The following is a 21,053-nucleotide window of genomic DNA, read 5'->3' on the forward strand; positions in this document are numbered from 1 at the left end:
ATGGCAGTAGAAAATCTGGAGGCGATTCTCCCTCTCCGCACGCTGGGTTCCTAGCCGAGTCCCTTCACTTCGGGTAGATCCATTGCAGATGAAATATGTCAAACAGCCTATTATAGTGCCGCAGCAGGTGATCGGGATAAGAGTCACTAAAAGTTTCGATCGCAGGCAAATGTATCCCGGTGGAAGGAGATTAGGACATGGCATCCTGTAGGGGCTCAATCAACCATATGTTAAATAAGAATATGCTTAGAATTGGCATCACGCTGTATGGTACACAGAACCTCTAATGATAACGATATGGCCGAGACGGCTTAAATTATACGCAGAAGCGGTATCATGTCAAATCGGATATGCGCCGTGAGAAGTGTTGCTGAAAAAGACAAACAACTAATAGAAGAGCAGTGGGAAAGCGCCAAGAAATGCTTAAAAACAATGCCATCAAACAGGTAGGTAGTGTGCACACGTCTGAACAATGAAAAGGCTGTACGCAATCCAACACGACTGAAAAACAATCATTCATTCTGCTTCACAAACTTCACGAAAGCCTTCTTATGGACTAGTCCAGCGTACTCTCCATTCTGAAGAACGCAGAGATACCGCAAGCCTAGTTTTGTAAAGCACTGATAAACGAGGTCTATAGGCGAATGGATGTCTAAGGATATAGGGGCCTGGAAACGGAATTAGCGCCGATGACAAATGCACTTTGGCCGTTAACGTACCGGATCAATATATCGACCAAAATCCACCCGATCAGGGCCAGGGAGTTCATCGCCATCAGAGATAATCATGGACGTATCTAATGCCATCAAGCACAGCGAGTTATGCTCATCCGCAAGGTTGTCCAACGCATACTCAAGATCCGGTGCAGGTATCAATCCGGTCAAGATATTGTCACGGAGGATAGGAAGGCCGCTGTCCAGCTCACCCGCCATGAGTAAATTCTGGAGCTTCGAGCGCAGCTCTGTTGCAAGAACGAATGGTGATTCTGAGATATCGATGATCCGGCTCTTTCTCACTGGGCGTACGATATCTCCAAGCTCAGCATCAGATGCAATTTGGAGTTTGTTATCGAGGAACGGGTATGAGTTCATATCTGTCAGAAGATCCTGTTCGTCGTGAGCATAAGGGCGAGCCTGTAACGCTGGAGCACACTTACATAAATACTACGGGGTTCGATAGCATCTGCTGTCCATTTTGCGCAGAGTATGGCGAGTGAAAAGGGAAGGACGTCGTCGAGACTCCCGGTCAGTTCGAAAAGGATAACAGCAAGGGTTACGGATAATCGAGTAACGCCACACATAGTCGCCCCAGCTGCAACCATTGCATAGACTCCTGGAGTAACACAAGACTCCATGCCAGATACGGCAGGACAAGACGAACCAAATAAGGGGAACGTAGGGTATTTCACCACCATGTACTGAGCTGCATGGCCAACAATCCGCCCTAAGAGTCCCCCAACGACCATGGAAGGCACATAGATACCAGCTGGTACCTTTATTCCAAAGGTAACCACTGTGAGAAGGCTTTTTATCACGAAGGCCACAAGCAGATAACGGATAATTTCACCGATACCATCTTCATTGGGACACAGTCCTGTAGGTGAAGATGACTCCCGCTCGCAGGGAGAGGCCAGCTCGAACAAAAGCTCGGAAACAGGAAGCTTGGTATACCGATTCCAAAAGCTAGTCAACCCCGTCAGTAACGCAACAAGCACAACCTCGAGCATGGGCCAGCGTTTTATAAGGGGAATTCGCCGGAAGGACTTCGCCCAGATACTGGATGCTTTGATGAACAAGGCCCCTAAAGCACCACCCAAGACGCCCAGGAAAATGAAGATGACCAGCTCGAAAATTTCCCAATCATCAAGGTATTGCACCTGGAACAGAACGATTTTGCCGGTTCCGTATGGGTTGAGGAACTTGAGAGACAACGCGGCAGCGATACAACAGAAGAACGTTCTGAAGAGAGTCTTCGGGGGGAAGTAGTAGCTGACTTCTTCGAGGCTGAAGAGAACGCCTCCAATGGGAGCTCCAAAGGCAACAGCAACACCGCTGGCGGCGCTCGCACTCAGCACCTCACGGCGTTTGCCGTCATTGTGGTTGTACTTCGAAAAGAGCCGGCAGCAAATGTTTCCAACACATGTGGCGATATGGACATACGGGCCTTCCTTTCCAAGACTAAGGCCCGACGAGACGCTGAAAACCAGGGCAATGGTTTTGATGATCAGAGTTTTGAATCCCAGATAGCCATGAAGCACGAAACCGCTGTTGATCACCTTGACCTCAGCCACTCCACTCCCAGCGGCCGAGTAGTAAACCATATCCGGGCGGGTAGGAATCCTGGCATAGGGAGTCTCCGGGCTTGATGAATCGGGAGACTCGATTGCATCATTGCTGCGCCTCCCTCGAGACTCCGCGGCAGCCAGGTTCTCGTCGAGAGTCGCCAGCGACACCGACGATGGTACGACAGTCTTGGTGAGCAGGGTCAAGAAGCACGAGGTCACCGAAAGCACGACCACCCAGGCCACAAACAGGGCGAAATCCACCCACTGGTTGTCGGAGCCTGCGGGCTTGAAGATCCGAGACCATGATCGCCACTGTGGACAATCATAGCTATCTCCACAGCAATTCTGGCGGCTATGGAACCATCTTGTGGTGCAGAAACCTTCCTTGACATCAAAGACAAAGTCCTCGGTCACATCCACAAAGTACGCAATGGCGGCAGTAATACAACCGATCACGGCGACCAACACCCAGCCCTGGGCACCATCAAACCACGAAAGGAGGCGGCCACGGATGTCTTTCCTCGCACGTAACTCTCGGAGACGAGCTCCGTCGGCAATGCTATCATGGACCCAATCGGTCGACGTGAATTGGTCGTACCAGGTTCGATCGTCAAGAAAGGAAGAGCTCAAGCCATCCTTGGCTGATGCGACCAGACTATCAGCCTGGTCCGCATCCAGGCTCCCTCTGCGACTAAACCGAATGCTCTGCGAATTTGCGCGGCTATGATGTCGGGATCGGCGTAAACTGCCGGCGATCAGGGAGTGTCTGAAATTGCTATCGGGGGTGGAGTTTGTCGAAATATTGGTATACGAGCGGCGGGGAAGTCCTCTACGACGACTGTTGGGGTTTCCTAGCAAGCTCGTGGTCTCCGTAGCCTCCAGGGGCGGCTCCAACGATTGATATCCGGTATGGGCTTCCGACAGAAGGCTGTGGGTTCGCCGGACCGCCGAAGGGGAGGGCGGGGCAGTTCGGGAAGCCGATCGAGGGCGTTCGTTGTCGCTGGGGGGCTGGGGATCATCATGAAGGCTCGTAGTGAAGTATGCGGGGACAGATCGAGGCATTTTGACCGACTCTGGAAGCAATCAGAGCTTCTGAACTAGGCCGGGCGAGCTGGAGGAAGTTAAAGAACCGACCCGTCGACGATGTTTTGGCAGATCAGAACCTACCAACAAGCATTATCTGTGACGACGGGTCAGTCGGGCAGAGCACGGTCAGGTCTATCGGAGTTGGGGAGAGAGGTACTTGCGAAGAAAGACGGAGGGGAAGTTTGGAGTACTTGATCAGATGGAAAGGAATCGGAGATGACGGGGCGGCAAGGCAGCTGACTCATCCCGTGATCTCCTCTTCCTTTGATATGCCAACTTTATGCTCGGATGGCCACGTACTCTACGCAACCTCAAAGCATGACTCCTGAATCCGCAGGATTACGAGGGGGTGTTGATTTGGCTTCAGGAAGGAGAATCATCATCGAGAACGTTCGAGACTCCATCAACTGGCCTTTGTACCAACTCAGCTGTTGTCCCCATACACATCCTGAATCAGCTGATGACTCTTGATGACTGACATACCGGTCGCAATCCTAGCCAGGGAGCCGCTGGGGAGATCATGGCACTCTGCATCGTCCAATGACTCTTGTCTTGCCCTTGGCAATGTCTTGGATGAATAGATCTGTGCTCAGCACATGTCATTCCCGTTTCGGAATGGGGCATGTAGTCTTATATAATGATCGATCTACCCGGAGTCCTACCTGAATCATGAATTGCCCATGTTTGCCCCAGTCAGGCTGGTGAGCAGAATCCCTACTCCGTACTATCGACAGTCTGTTGAAGATGGTGGAGATGATGGAACCCCCCACAATGGGCCTCCCCAACTCCCCACAATCTACCCCGGACATACTCCCGATTCCCATACCCTCAGGGTGAATCTCGTCGTACTCCGTTCAGTCCCATCGGCTTGATTGCCTCGATACGGAATGGCCTGCTTCTTAGTCCTCGGGCTGTGTTTCCCTTGGCCACGTTCGCTCCCCAAGCTTTCGTGGCGATGGAAAAGAAAGCTTAGCAAGGCTTCGGTCTTCGGTGCTGACATTAGTGACGCCCAGATGTCGATTCTCCCTTCCCCGTGCTCGAAGTTGTCGTTCGTCCTCGTTCTAGAGGGTCCAGCTGTCAGTAGGTCTGGCCATTTTCCCCAGGATGGGGCGCCGAGTATGATTGCAACATCTTAAAGCATGCTTTTCGCCACCAATGGAGAAGCGACAACGGCCCTAGACCATCTAATATGCTGTGGGGATGCCATCGAATCCCCACGACTCCCCACGGATGACCCCGGTCGAGGCTTCGCAATGTCAGAGACCGACTGCCTTCCCCGGGTCCGTTCCATCAGTCCGACTGGAGCTGCCGACATGATTCGAGGACTGTCTGGAGACTCCTTCGCTTACAGTGGCTCCTCTAGTCCTTACTTACTCGCTCGTTGGACGTCTTGCTAGCCCGTTTCCGCCCAGTTTCCGTTGAAAAACCGCTAGATCCCCATATCCCCGTGGCCCCCAACTCCTTTTTTTTTTCAATCTGCCCTCCACGATATTCCCCTTGCCCGCAAGAACTTGACGGATGCAGACACCATGTCCCTGATCGAGATGACCGGTCATCAAGAGCAGGTTGAGTCTGCTCGCCCATCGTCGCCGGCGAAGGACGTCTCGAACGTGGAAAAGGATAGCAGCGAGTATCTGGAAAAGGCCGAAGAAGGCCCTGTAACAATGACGGACTTTGCCATGGCCAACCTGTCCGCGGCCCATCGAGAGTACCTCCTTCAACGCCATGGCACTTTGGAGCTGGATCCTCTTCCGAGCGCCTCCAACGCCGACCCATACAACTGGCCGGCGTGGAAAGTATGCATACTATTCTATCCATGTAGTCCAACCGAGACTAGGGGCCGCTGACGAGATAAACTCTAGAAACTGGCCAATCTCATCCTCGTGGCCTTCCACGCCTGTATGTCGACTTTCACAGCTTCCATCATTCCTGCCTACGAAGAAATCTCTATCGATCTGGGAGTGTCGATGCAACGAGCGTCATATTTAACAAGTTTGCAAATGTTAGACCTCCATGATAGCCCTGATCAGGACCCCGGATCTAGTTGATGTTTCAGAAGCTGACTACTGGTTAGTGCGGTCCTAGGCGGCGCCCCCCTGTTCTGGAAGCCTCTTTCGCAACGGTACGGCCGTCGTCCGATCTTCCTCCTATCACTCATCCTCAGTCTGGTCTGTAACATTGGCTGTGCGAAGAGTCCGACCTATGGCTCCCTGGCCGCGTGCCGTGCATTGACTGCCTTCTTCATCTCGCCTGCAGCTGCCATCGGGAGTGCCGTGGTTGCTGAGACCTTCTTCAAGCAGGAGCGAGGCAGGTACATGGGGGTCTGGACGCTGATGGTCACTCTGGGTGTCCCAGTTGGTGAGCGCTCCCGTTTACAAGCGTCATGGGCAACGCGTACTAACTCCAACAACAGGCCCGTTGATCTTCGGGTTCGTCGCCAACCGTGCGGGCTACCACTGGATCTTCTGGCTTCTAGCCATTATCAACGGTGGCCAATTTATCCTGTACCTATTCTTCGGTCCCGAAACTCGCTATCTGGGGGGTGCAGAAAACTCCTCCGAATTTAGAATGCAGTATCTCTCGATCCGTCGCATCGACCCGACTCCGCTGAAGCTGAGTGAATTTATCCACCCATTGACACTGGCTGCTAAGCCCAACGTCATGATCCCAGCGGTCGTCTACGCGATGGTGTTCCTGTTCGGAAGTGTTCTCGTCACTGTCGAAGTTCCTCAACTTCTGCAGGAGAAATTTGGTCTGAATGCCGAACAGTTAGGGCTTCAATTCCTTGGAGTGATCATTGGTACCGTGCTTGGGGAGCAGATCGGCGGCTCCATGTCGGATTACTGGATGAACCGTCGTGCCCGCAAGCTCCAACAAAGACCGGACCCGGAGTACCGTATCTGGCTCAGCTATCCTGGAACTATTCTGACGATCGTTGGTGTTATTGTCTTTCTGGTCTGCACCCAGCAAGCCCCCGAAAAGCACTGGGTGGTGTCCCCGATTATCGGAACCGCTATTGCGGCTTTTGGCAATCAACTTGTCACCACGGTGATGGTCACTTATGCGGTTGACAGTTATCCTCAAGATGCTGGGAGTGTGGGCGTTTTGATCACGTTTGTGCGACAGATTTGGGGATTCATTGGTCCGTTCTGGTAAGAAAGATGCAGTCCGTCCGTCATGCGTAAGGAATACTTGGCTAACGCGGCATCAGGTTCCCTGATATGTTTGAGAATGTTGGCGTTGCTGCTGGTTCTGGCGTTACCAGTGCCCTAATGTTCGTCTTCAGCTTCTTGCTCACCATTGTTGTTCATGTGTTTGGCAGGAAATGGCGTAGCCATCTTTGAGAGGCGTTCGGTATATGACATTGGTAGCTATTGTGTATGTTTTTTGGATAGTTTTCGGATCAATTTGCATACCTTCTACATCCGTTACTCAATCTACTCTGTACTCGGCAATGACACTTGCAAGGCTCGATATGCCACATTCCCACGACCCACAAGGTGAGAGTCGTCTGGGGTTATGGAAAGCATATCATGAAGGGAACTGAAACATGTCCTCTCTCCACAAACTCTCCACACTATTGTACCCACAATCTCTGCTCCAGTGCTGAAGCTGTCAGTAGAACCGTGCTCTTGGCCGCATGTGGCACTCATCTCCACCACTTTCTGAACCTCCGCACTTGGGGTGAATCCGCGCGGGTCAATCTCCAGAGTGTGGGAAGACTCTGACATGTTGACAGAACGTCCCTCGCAACCTGCCCGCAGAGACGCAGTGGGGATACAAAAAATGATATGACGATTGTTTAGGGCCATTGGATTTCCCTGCATGGTCGATCAGACGCTCTTTGGACACTTTAGTAGTATGTTGGCCTTATCTCCCTCAGGCAGTAATTCCACGTGACTCAGTCCGGTTTGCCTTCACCGTCTTGTTATGATTGAGGTCGTCTCTCAGTTCTCGTAGACAGCCAACGGTTTAAATTGTTAGAAAGAATTTACAGTCGCCGATATTTGCGTTCTGCACTGTTTCCTATGTGGTATGCTCTCCGTAGCTCCCTGGTCCACTCTTACCTTGTGGGTCACGATTGAATGAGAAGTATATATCTTGACCAAGCAATGCGGTTGTCCCATCGAATAGCCGGATTTAGACGTTTTCCTACATAGCAGAGAGTTCCAGAAACCCCAGGAAATCCGTTAACCCAATGCGACTAGATCGACCCAGCTGGAATGGACCCTGTTGGTGGATAATCTGGATGTTTGGGTCCCGTGTTGAAAAGAGTCTCTTCCGTGCGGTCAGCTCCATAAATAACCATCCCTGACCTTCACTACCCACAATTCTCCTCAACGCAGCCAACCATGACCTACGACCAGTTCATCCTCTTTGGTGACTCCATCACTCAGTGCTCAACTTCGCCCGCCGATGGGTTCGTCTTCCAGGCGGAGTTACAAGAAATCTACTGCCGTCGGCTCGATGTCATCAACCGTGGATTCAGTGGCTACACCACTGCCCACGCGATCAAAGTCTTCCCGGGTTTCTTTCCCACGCCACAAAGAGCCACTGTGAAATTGATGGTAGTCCCTCACGCTTTCTCGGCTTCTGATCTCTACGCGTTCTCCGGGCTAACGCGCGGTAGACCGTCTTCTTCGGTGCCAATGATGCCTGTCTTCCTGGCACATTCCAACATGTCCCGCTAGATAAATACAAGGAAAACTTGAAGCAGCTTATCCAACACCCCATGGTGACAGCTCAGGGCACGAAGATTATCGTGATCACACCCCCCGCCGTGAACGAGTATCAAATGGACCCGGGAGACGGCACCCCTCTGGCCCGGACCGCCAGTCACACCAAAATTTATGCGGACGCTGCGCGGGAGATTGCGACGTCTTCAGGGATCCCTGTTGCGGACGCCTGGACGGCATTTATGACCGCGGCAGGATGGAAGGAAGGGGACGCTCTGGTAGGTTCGAAGGAGATTCCGAATAATACGAAACTCGAGAGCTTATTGACCGACGGTGCGTGCCTGATCGATTTTGGAAACCATTCCGATGATGTGCTCACTCATTCACAGGACTGCATTTGACCACGGAGGGATATCGGTTGCTGTTCGAGGTGGTGATGGAAACGATTCGGAAGAACTACCCGGGGCTGTCGCCGGAGGAATTGCCGTGGGTGTATCCTCCCTGGAGGGAGGCGCCGCGGGATTAATTCGTAGAGCCTGACCTGCATTAATATGAAATAGACATTAGAAGTGCTAGAGTATCCATAATATATCATCAATCGCAGTGGGCCGCAGTATGTATGGGGTTGAATGTTGAAAGCGGTCTAGAATCGGACGGAAGAAGGCAAAAGAGGCTCGGGAATCCCCTCACTCCGTTTCTCCTCCTCCACCGCTTCCATCTTCCATCATCACCTTCGTCCCAGTTGTCTCCTTCTGTCCCTTTCGCGTTTATCCTTGGCCACGTTCTCTCGGGCAGCCATCAAACTTACTTCTTAAACTCACCTCTTCCCTCGACGTCGCCACTCGATTCCCCTCGCACGTCGTCGACTCCAACCGACTGCCTCGATCCATCGATGATCCCTCTCTGATCAACTCTTCGGATTCTGTACAGTACCGTGCAGCGTGCATCGATAGCTATATCGTTTCCTCCACAGGCCGCACAGACCAATTTGTCCCTTTGCTTTCGTCCTGTCCTCACATAACCAACCGAATCCCCCTTCCCTCGGCTCTACCCACCCACAAGCCTTCTCTCGACTCCGGACGATCTTATATGTTTGTGACAAAGGCAACAGAGCTCTAGTTATTAGCTTATTGGGTAGACGGCCGTACGGCCGTCTCGCAGAGCACGCGGGAGGAGGAGATTCGAGGATTGTGGTAGGCGACACACCCATTGTCGTCAACTGTTCAAGATAGTAGTAGGAGGATCCGCAACGAATTACCGGCTCTTGACGTTCAGGTTCTCCCCTCCATCAAGCGTCAGCGTCATCTCTTTTGATCCAGCCCCTTTTCCGGATATGGATGCCCAGTACCCTTTTGCTTCCCGCGACGATATCTGGCGCATTTTCGAAGAGTTGAAGGAGCTACACGCCTCACAGTTTGAACAGGCGGAGCGGATTGCGAGGCTCGAGCGACGGAGGGACGAGGATGCCAGGTTGAGAAGTGTCTGGGGTCCGTTGTCGCCATTTCCTACCTCAGTTGGAGGTCCCATACCTACAGGTGGGTGCGCTTGACTTTCTTATGGCCTGATCTGCTCTGCAAGAACGGCAGGAAACACTAACGCGCGCGTGCGTTATCCAGAGCCGATCTTTCATTCCCCAGCCGACGCCTTTAAAGGCTTTGATCAAGGACAGCATCACGGCGTGGTCGGCACCATGGGTCTCGAGAGTGAGGATGAGCCAAGACGGGGGACTTCGAGGGCGAATAGCGTACGATTTGATGAGAGTGCCATCCACGGATCCTATGGACAGACGAGCCGTTCCAGCACAGATCTTCCGCTGCGAACTGGCAGTGGCATGGGAAGTCATCCGCTGACCGAACGGTCCCTGTCACACCGGTCCGATGGTCGACAAAGCTCGTCAGGATATTCTCATCATTCCGCTCGAACGAACAGTTTGGGGCTGGAGACAGCCAGCAAGATGATGGGCTCATCGGTCGCGGGATCGCCCCTGATCCCACCTCCGGGACTCTTCCTACTGGGCCCGGTACCCTGCATCATCCGGTGCTGGTTGACGACGAACTTCTCCAACGATTCGCTTCAGTACGCGGCAATATGTTCAGGATCATATACGTCATTCCTTGGCTATCCAATGGTCCGAAAACATGGCCTGGAGGGATTGGTGACCGAGGTAGACGATATGCAGTTCATCAAGCTGCCCATGTATTTGCCAGAGGCGAGCGTCCGCCAGTCTTCGTCGCGATCAAGCAGTCCTGTACCCCAATTGCCCGCACTGACAATTCGATTCCTCGTTCGTGACGTTCATCCCAGCGACCCGTCCATTCAGATTGTCATCGGAAGTGACGTACTCCGCTCACACAATGCCGATATTCTGTTCTCCCAAGACAAAATCATCATGGTCGATGATGAACGGAACAAGATCTCCATTCCGCTTGTCCGTCCGGAGGATGACGCTATCTTCAAATCGTTGGGTACTTCATCAGATGTTTCCCGAGCAGAGGCAATGGCCCAGGCACCGCAGGTGCATGACCTGCCAGGTACCAACGGACATTCACCCGTGGGAGTAATCGGGCCGCCCGGCCATACCACTCGCCTGTCTCGATCAGTCTCGGGCTCTGCAAGTGTCTCCCTCGAGGACCCCGAAGAGAGTCGAAAAGCGCCCTCGGACGCGCCTGATTCGTCGAGAAACGTAGAACCTCCGCCCAAATTGACTGCACCCTCTGAATCTCAGTCCGCCCCTCCTCCCTCCAAGATGGAGCCTTCTGGGGTCTGGGGATCATGGAAACGCGACACCAAACCGGACCCCAGTGCTTCCGCCGGAAAATCTTCTCGGGGACGACCCATGAAAGTGCTCCGACCAAGCAAGTCCTCGTCCCGGACACCCACAGCCGCAACAGTGTTCGGCACACCTAGCGCGGAACCCACAGGGCCGACTGGCTCGGTGCGGCCTTCATCTGACGAGAACCGGACGGGCCAACCGTTGGCTTCGAATCCCATCGGGGGAGCTTCCGCTTTTGGGTGGCTCAACGCATCGCAGTCGGCAAGTAGGGCCTCGACGACCCCTAAATGAAACAAGTTAGGCATGTGTCACATGATACTAGTTAGAAATCGAGCGTTTGGGCATAGCACATATGCAGCAGACCTGGAATTTGGCAGGCTCTATCCCGGGGATATGTTTCTGTATGTACGTGTGTATCTACGTTATTTACCTGGATTCCAAAGCTAGACAGTTTCCACATTAAATCTTAGCAAAAGCCCCCAGCGAAGTCTTTGTATCGTCCTTGGTCTCCTTCACAAGCCCACTGATCACCTTGAAATGCGCATGGCTCGCGTCTCCCAGTACTTCAAACAGGAGACTCTCACTGCTGGTGACAATGGCCCCAGCATCCCGCAGCCGCGCCAGCGCAATGCCCCTCTCCTCGGCATTCACACTACTGACTCCATCCACAATCACGTACACACGGTGTCCCCGCTCCAGGAGATCGAGGGCCGTCTGCGTCACACAGATGTGTGTTTCAATACCGACAATAATCGCGTCGATGGGGGTGTCCGCCGACTTCGGGAGCAACGCGTCGATCTCGGGAGTGATCATGGAGAAGAGCGTCTTATCCAGATTCGCCTTAATGTGAGCCCCGGTCAGATGCGGCTGAAGCTCGGAGACGGTGTCGCCTAGTCTGGCACGGTTTTGAGTCGTGATGTATGTGGGGATTTGGAAGGTCGTCGCTGCACGGAGGAGCTTGGAGGTCGTAGGGATTCTATGCAAGTTAGTATCGCGGGGACCGCAAGCCTTTGGGAGACACACAGCTTATTGAACTCGTAGATAGCCGGACGAAATTTCTCCTGGATATCACAGATGCTATTTTCCAATTAGTATTGGGTTGCGTATATGCCTGTTGGTTGCGGATGAACGTACAACAAGGCCGGGTTCCCTAGCGGAGTGGTTAGCTGCGATGTTGTTGAGGTAAAAGGGGAACTTACGGATGCGGGAGGCTCTCGAGATAGCTGCCATGGTGAACGCAAAGATTATGGTATGCAGAAGTTGCACGATGGATGAGAAGAATGGAAGAAAAGGGATGAAGAAAAGGTGTCGAGTGTTGTTGCTGCGGGGAACTCCGCGGTGCGGGGAAGTGCGGCCTTACCGTTCAGGCGCCGACAACGTTTGGAAATTGGAACATCAATTGATCTGTCTATGTCTACACTACAATCTCCCGCACCTTCGCCCGTCCGGAATACCAACTGTGGTCTCCTGCCAATGCAGACTGTCGGATCACATACAGCTCATCCAGGAACGCTGGCACGAAACTTCCCGGTCCACGCACATTCTCCCTCGACGCGGCGTTCTCGGCGGCAATCTCGTACATCAGAAGGCCAGAAAGCACTGCGAGGAACTTGTCTGACGGCAGTGTGGTCAGGAAACATCCAGACACCGTGCCGACAGCGCATCCGGTCTGTGATGACTGTCAGTATGTGGATTACTGCTAGGGTAATGAATGGGTAGTAGGGTCGGACGTACGCCGGTCACCTGCCCGAGGAGTTCGTGACCATTATCAATTGCTAGAACCCGCTCGCCATCACTGAGATAATCGGTGGAGCCGGTAAGAAGGACCAAGTTGCCTATTTCTATCAGCATGCCGCCTGTTAGTGTGACGTGAGGAAGGACGCCTACGTTCTCTCCGTGCAAGGTCACGGGCTAGCTTGGCCTTCGACTGGCTATCAAGGCTGCTAGGTCCACTGTCTACACCGCGTTGGGTCACACCACTACTGCCGGAGACCTGGCGGATCTCGCCCTCGTTACCTTTGATGAGGTCGAAGTAGCCACCAGCCATCAGCTGGCCAACTGCACCGCGACGAATGTGCGTAGCTGCCGCGCCCACAGGATCATACACCACTGGGTTACCGCGTTCATTGTATGCCTTGATGGCTTTGAGGTAGTTGAAGACGCTTTCACTGGTCAGGGTTCCCATGTTGATCAGGAGAGCCCCGTCGAACTGACAGAGATCGACGGCTTCGTCGCCGTATGGAGACATGATGGGGGAGGCGCCCCTATAGCACGTTAGTTAGACAGGACTTTGGACAGACACAATCGTAGGGAAATCATTTAGCCTCGTACATCGACAATGTCACATTAGCCACAAAGTTTGCCACGACAAAGTTGATCATGTTATGCACCAAAGGGTGCGCCTGGACCATCTTCTGCACAATCTTGGGGACCTCGTCTAGCATGTGCTCCATTTCACGGATGGGAGTGGCGGGAATACGCGCGAATGGTGGCGGAGTAGCAATGCGCTGGACGAAGTCGGCCGCCGCGGCTCGTGGATCATCCACACCCATGATCGCACTGACAATTGCGACACCGTCAAGAGCCTTCCGTGGTGCTTTGGACTGGTACAAGACGCGCTGCACGTTGGACAGATTGATGCCGCCGATGGAGACGGTGCCGACTTCGCGGCCAGTGTCGGAGATGGCGTCGAGAATAGCTTGTGTGCCAGCAGTTCCGATGATAGATTTGGTGTTTGTTTTCCTGGGTCGCTACTTAGCGGAGGTTCTCCCAGCATTCGAGAAGACGGACATACGTTGGGGTTGCGAACATAGTCCCGATGCCTAGGTAGTCTGCGCCGGCGGCGATGGCCTTCTGGGCCTCGTCGATGGACGCGGCACTGATGCCGATGATGGCATCTTTGGGGAGGAGTTTCTTGGCCTCCTCAATGGCTGTAAGATGTTAGGTGGTAATACCAGGAGAGAGACAAGCTGCAGCAGGCATACTCATGTCATCTTGGCCGAGATGCACGCCCTCGGCGCCGACAGCGAGGGCGACATCAACCCGGTCATTGATCAGCAGAGGAACACCGTATTTCGTGGTGATTTGGTGCAGTCTCTTTGCGATGTGAATCTGTTCTCCGGTGTCGCTCTTTTTGTCTCTGTATTGGACCACAGTGACACCTATGCCAAGCGTCAATCGAACTGTTGCTGGTGGGGAGTGATGGGCAACTCACCTCCTTTCAGAGCCTCTTCGACCACGGCACAGAGATCCCGACCCTTGAGAATCGGAGGAGTCGAATCCGTCACTAGATAGCAGGAGAGATTGAGCTTCATGGTCTGCGAGAATTAGTTGTATGTAGTATGCGATATGACGGAGGGGAGGCGGGTATCCATGTGTGGATCGACTGATATTTTCCGGCGGGATAGAGGGGTCCGTGGGGTGGATTCTCGGTGGTGGTGTGTTCGCCCCTCGACCGATCTACGTGCTCGAGAAGCTGTAGGAGAGTAGGTATGGTCTACGATGTGTTATTCACGATGGTTGTAGTATGTAAGAATTGCATTGGATCTGGTGGCGGTATGATGTAGTCGACAAGTGCGTATGTGCACTACTATTAACAGCTTGGTTACCTCGTTAGGGTTACTAAATTGCTACGACGGGGTACGAGAATACTCGTTAGAGGAAGAAACTGGATAAATTAATTACGATTGCTGGTAGAATGTCTGCGATGATGGTTTTGGGTGCATGGTGTATACTTCGCTCCGTTCTGCGTAGGCAGACATACATCCATCCACTGTAGCTCACCCAGCCCACGGCCGCCCACAACTCTTCCAGATAGTGATTGCCCACTTGATTGCTCCTGAAATTAATCACTGTTAATTATTCATTACCCACTGACCAACTCGGACAACTCGGAAAATCGGTTTCTCGGATCTTCATGGCAGTTCGGCTGACTCAGCCGCAATATTTTTTTCTCGCTCGGATTTTCTTGGCACCCGGTCCCTTTTGGGTGTTTTTTCCCCTTCTCGCTTCCTCCTCTTCTCTTCTTCTCTTCTTCTCATCCATCCCACCACACAGTCCATCTCTCTTCCATCTATTTGGACTCGTTTCCACTTCATCTCTTCGTCTTCCCAGTGGAGCTGTTGTTTTGCCCTCCTCTCGTCTGTCCCACTCTTCAGATCATCTCGCTTGGTTTCTCTCCCTCTGTCAGAGAAAGCCATTCCCAAAATCCCCCCCAAAAAAACAGTCGCTCGACAACTTGTCTATGTATTCGTCCTGCGTCAGAGATTTCGACCACCACCTGCCGCTCAAGCTGCAATCGTTTCGCATCACGCCGAAACCTTGTAGTATACACTCCAAGTCCTGTGGCTGAAAGCTATCATCAGGGCTGTCTCGAACTCTTCCCCCTTCTGTCGACCTCGTGAAAACGATCTATTCCCACTTTCCACCCCAAATACCGCCACAATTCCTTCGTTCTCAGGAACTCGTGACGCATGTCTTGTCGCTTCAAGACATCACTTTCGGTCAAAAATCCCTCCCGCCTGATCCTTCGACCTTCTGTTCGTTACTAAATCCCGATCCTGCACCAAATCGTCATCATGGCTACTGTCAACATTCGCCGGGATGTCACCGATCCCTTCTACCGCTACAAGATGGAGAAGCTCCAATCCAAGATTGAGGGCAAGGGTAACGGTATCAAGACTGTCATCGTCAACCTCAACTCCGTCGCCCAGTCCTTGAGTCGCCCCCCGGCCTATGTCATCAAATACTTCGGATTCGAGCTGGGCGCTCAGGCCAACGCCAAGCCCACCGATGAACGCTGGATCATCAACGGTGCCCACGATGCCCCCAAGCTCCAGGACTACCTCGATGGTTTCATCTCCAAGTTCGTCCTCTGTAAGAAGTGCAAGAATCCTGAGACCGATGTCATCATCAAGGACGAGAAAATCATTCTGGACTGCAAGGCCTGCGGACAGCGTTCCGACGTCGACCCCCGTCTGAAGCTAAGCACCTTCATTCTCCGCAACCAGGCTCCGACCAAGGGAGGAAAGAAGGACAAGGGTGACAAGAGGGCTCGTCGGGAACGGAAGAAGGAGAAGAACGATGCCGCTACCAACGGCGACAAAGATGGCAGCCCAGGCGACAGCAATTCGGACAATGGCGACGGTGAAAACGGCGATGTTGGTCTGGATGCTGGCAGCGATGACGAGCTCACCCGCCGGATCAAGACTGAAGCCCAGGGGATTGCGGCCGATGATGATGTCGATGACGGTGACTGGGCCGTGGATGTGTCGGAGGAGGCTGTCAAGGCCCGTGCCAAGGAGCTCCCCTCCGACCTCAAGCGCTCCTTGGTCCTCGAGGATGAGGACGAGGGAGCGGATGGCCCGTCCGCATACGACGAGCTTGGCAGCTGGATCCAGAAGACTGCGTCTGAAAAGGGCGGAGTTACCGCTGTCAGCGATGTTGACATCTACATGAAGGCAAAGGAGTACGGCATTGAGACCAAGCACAAAACCCTCGCCGTGCTCGCCCAGACCATCTTCGATGAGAAGATCGCCAAGCAGATCGGTGGCCGTGCCGCTCTCCTGAAGAAAATGGTCACCTCTGAACGTCATGAGAAGGCTCTGCTGGGTGGTACCGAACGTTTCGTCGGCAAAGACCACCCTGAGCTGGTCTCCCAGGTTCCGGCCATCCTTCTAGGATACTATCAGAATGATATTATTTCCGAGGAGACCCTCAAGGCTTGGGGCACCAAGGCGAGCAAGAAGTACGTCGACATCTCCACCAGCCGGAAGGTCCGCAAGGCGGCCGAGCCGTTCCTTGAGTGGTTGGAGAATGCTGAGAGTGAAGAGGAAAGTGAGGAAGAGAGTGACGAAGAGTAGATTCTCTTTGATCCTCTCGTCTCTTGAGAGTTTTTCGGGATTTTTTCTCTCGTTGCTGTTGAATGCTTCTCTAACTGGATCCACTCATTCGTTGTATGGTTCTTCATGGTTTTGTCCTTTGATTTCAATTAAGTCAAGCAAAGAAAGAAGAAAACCAAAATCGCTGTGACTATTGATATTAGTTATATTAAAACAATCGTCATCTGTATAAGACCTGATCCTCTGTATCTCTTGACTTTACTACATCGTACCAATCGCTATTTGAATGCAAAGCAATGCACTGTATCATTTATACATTCGTAGTCATGCGCTTAATGCCACAGGCCTAGGACACCAAATCTGCAAACGTCATCTTGCTATCGCTCAGCACTGACCATGTCTTTAAAGGCTCATCAACGACCTCACTAATCGCAGGACCTTGGCGAGTTTTCGTTGGGGACGCCGTAGCCTCCAAACGGATCCTTTCTTGCTGGAAGATAAACCACGCCAAATCTGCATTCCAAGTCTCCATTGCCTCAATGGCCCATTCCACCGTATCAAGTTCCGTGTTGTGCTTCGCTGGTGTAGGTACCCCCTGCAATGACCTCGAGAAGTAGTATCTCGGACCTGCGTACCTTGCTATCCAAGCAGCCACAAACTCGCAGATCTGGTCACCAACAGCCAAAGGCAGACGGACATGTGTGAGAAGTGTGATGAACAAGGCGATAAGCGAACGCCAGAGGTCATGGTGTGGCGTGAACGTGCGTGGAGGTCCGCCGGCTGTCGTGGCTAATGACAGTGACGGGATGAGGCTAGGAGCCTGCAAGATTGCGTTGCTGTGATATAAAGGCGTAAGTGAAGAGGATGCCGAGGCAGCCTGTTGTGCCCGCCGTCTTTCAATAGACTTTTCTGCATCGTGTCTCACTCGTTCCCAGGCACGCTGGTACAAACGCTCCCAGCGGGAAAATTCCTTTTCAACGCGCGTCGCCATGAAATCCCCTGCGCTTTTACAAAGAGATTCAATGGCCTGCAAAGCAGTAGTAGTTACGAAGAGCTCGTCCTGGAAGTCGAGGTCCCGCGAATCTTGGGTTTGGTCGGCCTTTAAGATAGCTGAAGAACTAGACTGGTCAGCCAGAAAGGTTGGAGGGGTGACTCTAGCAGCAAGAGCAGGCCATATGTCATTGATTAAGGGGAGGAAACTGTTTTCATGCTCGGCGAAGACTGGAGATACTTGGGTTAAGATAGAGAGAAGTGAGCGGCGGAGGTAAGGTGATGGTGAGGAGAGGTGCGGAGGGATGGATTTGACGATGTGTAAGAGAAGTGTGTGCGATTTGCTTAGTGGTTTCTCTTGGTCATCAGGGTCGCGAGGAGGAGGCAGTGGCTCATCAGATTCATCGGCAGGGAGGTTGTCAGGGTCAAAGTTGGTCTCCTCAGGCTTAGCCTTTTCAGTCACCTCTGCGGTCCATGGATGTTTTGGGTGGGGGACCCTGTCGGCTTCTTCCAGAATTCCTTTAGCATATCTTGCTCTTTTGCTTCTTCGCTTTATAAAATCTTCTGTTAGAATAGATATTGGCGTCATCTCGTATTTCTTCTTGCGATGGTTGATGGGTTTGTGATTTTCACCATGCTCGATAGCCAATAGAGATGGAGATTTCGTTCCCTCATCGACAATAGCAGCGAGCGTCTTGAACACCATCTCAACCAGTCTAGGATATCCATGGTAGAGGTCCAATATGCCAAACATCGAATCTACGAGGTCATCGAGGTAGGGGATCAGTCGCGCACCACAGAGTTTCATCATCATAAACAACACCTGTGGCGGATAGGGGGAAACATCAAAGGTGTTTAATTTTAATCCGACGGAGTTAACGAGGTAATCGACGTTTTCGATGATCATAGCGCTTGCGCTTTGGTAGTTGCAGGAATCCGTGAGTATGTTGAGGCAAGTCATTGCATGTTGCTGAAGGTTGGGGTTACCCGATGCTAGCAGCTGGAGGACGGGATAAAGGGCATCCATGAGCTCGGGCCGGAAGGCCTCACCGAGATGCTGCGCTTGGAGGGCAACGGCTTCCAGTGCGAGCGCCGAAATGCGCCAGTCTCTTGTGTCGTCGAGGAGCGGCTCGCCCAGTATTGGCAGCGAGATGTAGTAGAGTTCCTCGATCATACTAGCTTGTGTGGTGAAAGGAGTTGACGCTTCGAGCTGGTCAGAGGAGATGAAGTCATCAAAAACAGAAGCCAGCGATTTTGTGCCTTTGAGGAAAGTTAAGGCCAACCAGAACGGTGCAATCATTGTGCTGCCGCTTTCATTGTGGATACGGTTGATAATGAGACGCGTGATGTCTGCTCCAGATTCGGACGCATTGAGTCTAACAACCATCGACTGTAGATCATTCAGCGTTCTCTGTTGACTACGATGCTCTAGAAGCACCGGTGGGAAGGTCACGCTTTGGCTTTCACGGTGGAGCACGTTCAGGGAATGGCTGTTCATTGGGTCCGTGGTCAGAGGTTGGAGGCTGTTGGCTGCATGATTAACGGAAGCGGTAACACTGTCGCATAACCCAGATGCAAGGCAATTTGTCAAAATGTCAGAGCTGGAGTGCATCCGGGACAAGACTTGGTATGCTGTTGATATTTGCTTGAGCGCCCACTGCTTTGACGTTTCGTCATTGCCCTGCATTGTCCGAGGAAAGGCGGTAATCCAGATGTGAAGGGAGTTTTTAAGAGAATCCAGCACCACGGGGTAAGTCGTTGCGGTATGTATCAAGGCCGAGTAAGCATTGTTGGGCATCTCATCATCTTCAAGATCCGCTAAAACAACCACGGAGTCCACTATTATGGGCAAGGCGTCCTTTAGAGACTTCTGGCAGTCCTCTATGACCATCAAACACAATGATAGCAAGGCCTCTTGTACCTCCGGCCTTTCATGACGTCGGATCTGCACGACATTAGCCAACGCGATTTTGATTTGAGATGCCGTGGCGTTCAGCCATGACTCGTCAAGGGCGATCCGGTCACTACCGGCCTCTGGTCTCGCAGGCTGGAATGTAGTTTCCAAGGATTTGTCATTGAGGACCTCTTTGAGCAAATCAGTCAAGATTTGGAGGCATATGCAAAGCATACGATAAGACCGTCGTTTCTGCGTAGTGGGTTTGAGCACTTTTGTCAGGGCGGAGACTGTCCGTGGCATTATGCTGGCCAGGATCACACGGTCAGTAATACGATGGTAAAGAGCCTGCAGGGCCACTGCAGCGGCAATGCAGAGGTCTTCCGAGCGCTCATCACAGACGCCCTCAAGCAAGACATATACTGTTTGGTCGACAACCGTCGCGGTCCCGATTTCATTATAAATGGTTTCTCGCGCAACGGGCCCTCCCAGCACATCGAATGTGGCGGTAAGACATCTAAAGCCGGCAATTGATAGTTCTTCTGGACGAAAATTTGCTGTCTGGTCGTTTTTGAGTGTGCCGGGGGTACCACCGACAATCAACGTCAACAGGATGATGAGCTGCTTGCCCATCTGTGGGGAGAGATTGTCTCCCCATCCATCCAAGATAAGGATGTGCAGGCAGTTAACAGCAATCTCCAAACATGCAGAGGAAATCCTCTGTGTCTCGTTGAAGATATGGGACAGTGGGAAGAATGCATATTCCGCCAGTTTTTCGTCCAAAGCATTCTTCCCCGCGAGCTCGCTGAGGACACTGTAGACCGGATTGAGGGCTTGCAAGACCTCATTCGAGGAGGCCTGACTACCTCTAAATCTGAGACCTATAGAACTGAGCTCGACACATGGCCCTTTGAGCTAAAAATTGTATCAGTGTTAAAGGTGCAAGCATCCATCGCACGGGCTTTTTTACCTTGGCAAATGACTGCTGACGTGAATTCTCCATGTCAGGGGCAATAAAGAAATAACTTCCTACTGTACGAGGCGAGTTTATTTAGCCATAAGAGAGCATGGTCCTGATCATCATGCGTAGACCTCCAAGGACTAATGCAAAGATGAAGTATGGCTGGTGAGCCTGATGGAATATCGTCACTGGTAGTTGTTCACCGCCTCGCTCGGTCTTTTTCTGCTGGTTCTTCAGAGCGGCGTGCAGGGACAGACGTGTTTGCATTGTTTGGATGATGTATGTTGCTCGATTGCATTTGGACACTACAAGTGTCCCTCTATGCATATTATCTCAGACTGAAGAGACTTGGACTGCTCTGGCTGCTTGCTCCCACGGAATTTAACCGCTGGTTGGGACGCTATTACACGGGCAAAGGCTATTCGTCACGTGACTATAATTGGCCTCGCGCGTCTCGTCACGTCGAGACCGCGTTCCCGCGAAGGTTGCCTGCAGTGGTGCCTTGTCTGCGACCCCAAACCGAAGACCCCTCATAGCGACGCCCTTCAT

General features: G+C 52.5%; 8 protein-coding genes across 8 annotated transcripts; 4 read left to right on the plus strand and 4 right to left on the minus strand.

The window, feature by feature from the left end:
* Positions 1 to 244: 244 nt before the first annotated feature.
* BDV59DRAFT_79510 (chloride channel protein) lies at positions 245 to 3,584 on the minus strand. Its single transcript, XM_073697112.1, has 3 exons — positions 1,157 to 3,584; positions 720 to 1,106; positions 245 to 668 (listed from the first exon to the last, which is right to left on the minus strand). The coding sequence occupies exons 1-3, from the start codon at positions 3,344 to 3,346 to the stop codon at positions 513 to 515; spliced, it is 2,733 nt and encodes a 910-aa protein (XP_073551614.1). The 5' UTR covers positions 3,347 to 3,584; the 3' UTR covers positions 245 to 512.
* Positions 3,585 to 4,703: 1,119 nt separating this feature from the next.
* Positions 4,704 to 6,797, plus strand: BDV59DRAFT_79524 (putative MFS transporter). The gene is made up of 5 exons (XM_073697113.1): positions 4,704 to 5,166; positions 5,233 to 5,372; positions 5,445 to 5,728; positions 5,784 to 6,522; positions 6,582 to 6,797. The coding sequence occupies exons 1-5, from the start codon at positions 4,900 to 4,902 to the stop codon at positions 6,712 to 6,714; spliced, it is 1,563 nt and encodes a 520-aa protein (XP_073551615.1). The 5' UTR covers positions 4,704 to 4,899; the 3' UTR covers positions 6,715 to 6,797.
* An 837-nt stretch (positions 6,798 to 7,634) lies between these two features.
* BDV59DRAFT_169192 (SGNH/GDSL hydrolase family protein) lies at positions 7,635 to 8,710 on the plus strand. The gene is made up of 3 exons (XM_073688205.1): positions 7,635 to 7,938; positions 8,001 to 8,379; positions 8,436 to 8,710. The coding sequence occupies exons 1-3, from the start codon at positions 7,723 to 7,725 to the stop codon at positions 8,570 to 8,572; spliced, it is 732 nt and encodes a 243-aa protein (XP_073551616.1). The 5' UTR covers positions 7,635 to 7,722; the 3' UTR covers positions 8,573 to 8,710.
* A 669-nt stretch (positions 8,711 to 9,379) lies between these two features.
* Positions 9,380 to 11,110, plus strand: BDV59DRAFT_198311 (uncharacterized protein; the record flags this gene model as incomplete). The annotated part of the gene is made up of 2 exons (XM_073693136.1): positions 9,380 to 9,581; positions 9,663 to 11,110. 2 exons carry the CDS (start codon positions 9,380 to 9,382, stop codon positions 11,108 to 11,110), a joined length of 1,650 nt encoding a protein of 549 aa, XP_073551617.1.
* Positions 11,111 to 11,194: 84 nt separating this feature from the next.
* Positions 11,195 to 12,140, minus strand: BDV59DRAFT_79539 (putative isochorismatase family hydrolase). Its single transcript, XM_073697114.1, has 4 exons — positions 12,019 to 12,140; positions 11,954 to 11,969; positions 11,843 to 11,896; positions 11,195 to 11,795 (listed from the first exon to the last, which is right to left on the minus strand). Exons 1-4 carry the CDS (start codon positions 12,047 to 12,049, stop codon positions 11,279 to 11,281), a joined length of 618 nt encoding a protein of 205 aa, XP_073551618.1. The 5' UTR covers positions 12,050 to 12,140; the 3' UTR covers positions 11,195 to 11,278.
* Positions 12,141 to 12,208: 68 nt separating this feature from the next.
* Positions 12,209 to 14,325, minus strand: BDV59DRAFT_169194 (bifunctional hydroxyethylthiazole kinase/thiamine-phosphate diphosphorylase; the record flags this gene model as incomplete). The annotated part of the gene is made up of 7 exons (XM_073688206.1): positions 14,034 to 14,325; positions 13,804 to 13,980; positions 13,614 to 13,749; positions 13,151 to 13,561; positions 12,707 to 13,083; positions 12,554 to 12,654; positions 12,209 to 12,488 (listed from the first exon to the last, which is right to left on the minus strand). Coding segments are annotated over exons 1-7 (1,552 nt in total), but the record flags the coding sequence as incomplete, so codon positions are not given.
* Positions 14,326 to 14,846: 521 nt separating this feature from the next.
* Positions 14,847 to 16,958, plus strand: BDV59DRAFT_169195 (translation initiation factor eIF5). Its single transcript, XM_073688207.1, has one exon. It carries the CDS (start codon positions 15,397 to 15,399, stop codon positions 16,678 to 16,680), a length of 1,284 nt encoding a protein of 427 aa, XP_073551620.1. The 5' UTR covers positions 14,847 to 15,396; the 3' UTR covers positions 16,681 to 16,958.
* Positions 16,843 to 20,689, minus strand: BDV59DRAFT_79583 (uncharacterized protein). Its single transcript, XM_073697115.1, has 2 exons — positions 20,514 to 20,689; positions 16,843 to 20,458 (listed from the first exon to the last, which is right to left on the minus strand). Exons 1-2 carry the CDS (start codon positions 20,544 to 20,546, stop codon positions 17,006 to 17,008), a joined length of 3,486 nt encoding a protein of 1,161 aa, XP_073551621.1. The 5' UTR covers positions 20,547 to 20,689; the 3' UTR covers positions 16,843 to 17,005.
* Between the last annotated feature and the right edge of the window lie 364 nt (positions 20,690 to 21,053).

Source organism: Aspergillus ambiguus (assembly GCF_047715705.1).
Source record: "Aspergillus ambiguus strain CBS 117.58 unplaced genomic scaffold BDV59scaffold_3, whole genome shotgun sequence".
NCBI lineage: Eukaryota > Fungi > Ascomycota > Eurotiomycetes > Eurotiales > Aspergillaceae > Aspergillus > Aspergillus ambiguus.

Excerpts from the sequence above, each read along its gene's own strand:
- BDV59DRAFT_79510 (XM_073697112.1), bottom strand. The coding sequence starts at position 3,346 with ATGCCTCGATCTGTCCCCGCATACTTCACTACGAGCCTTCATGATGAT. Across the intron at positions 1,107-1,156 it reads TCGAACCCCGTAGTATTTAT|GATCTTCTGACAGATATGAA; the intron begins GTAAGTGTGCTC and ends CACGACGAACAG. Across the intron at positions 669-719 it reads TTGGTCGATATATTGATCCG|GCCCCTATATCCTTAGACAT; the intron begins GTACGTTAACGG and ends TTCCGTTTCCAG.
- BDV59DRAFT_79524 (XM_073697113.1), top strand. The coding sequence starts at position 4,900 with ATGTCCCTGATCGAGATGACCGGTCATCAAGAGCAGGTTGAGTCTGCT. Across the intron at positions 5,373-5,444 it reads TATTTAACAAGTTTGCAAAT|TGCGGTCCTAGGCGGCGCCC; the intron begins GTTAGACCTCCA and ends ACTACTGGTTAG. Across the intron at positions 5,729-5,783 it reads CACTCTGGGTGTCCCAGTTG|GCCCGTTGATCTTCGGGTTC; the intron begins GTGAGCGCTCCC and ends CTCCAACAACAG.
- BDV59DRAFT_169192 (XM_073688205.1), top strand. The coding sequence starts at position 7,723 with ATGACCTACGACCAGTTCATCCTCTTTGGTGACTCCATCACTCAGTGC. Across the intron at positions 7,939-8,000 it reads GAGCCACTGTGAAATTGATG|ACCGTCTTCTTCGGTGCCAA; the intron begins GTAGTCCCTCAC and ends AACGCGCGGTAG. Across the intron at positions 8,380-8,435 it reads CGAGAGCTTATTGACCGACG|GACTGCATTTGACCACGGAG; the intron begins GTGCGTGCCTGA and ends ACTCATTCACAG.
- BDV59DRAFT_79539 (XM_073697114.1), bottom strand. The coding sequence starts at position 12,049 with ATGGCAGCTATCTCGAGAGCCTCCCGCATCC. Across the intron at positions 11,796-11,842 it reads ATCTACGAGTTCAATAAGCT|AATCCCTACGACCTCCAAGC; the intron begins GTGTGTCTCCCA and ends TAACTTGCATAG.
- BDV59DRAFT_169195 (XM_073688207.1), top strand. The coding sequence starts at position 15,397 with ATGGCTACTGTCAACATTCGCCGGGATGTCACCGATCCCTTCTACCGC.
- BDV59DRAFT_79583 (XM_073697115.1), bottom strand. The coding sequence starts at position 20,546 with ATGGAGAATTCACGTCAGCAGTCATTTGCCAAG. Across the intron at positions 20,459-20,513 it reads GTCAGCAGTCATTTGCCAAG|CTCAAAGGGCCATGTGTCGA; the intron begins GTAAAAAAGCCC and ends TACAATTTTTAG.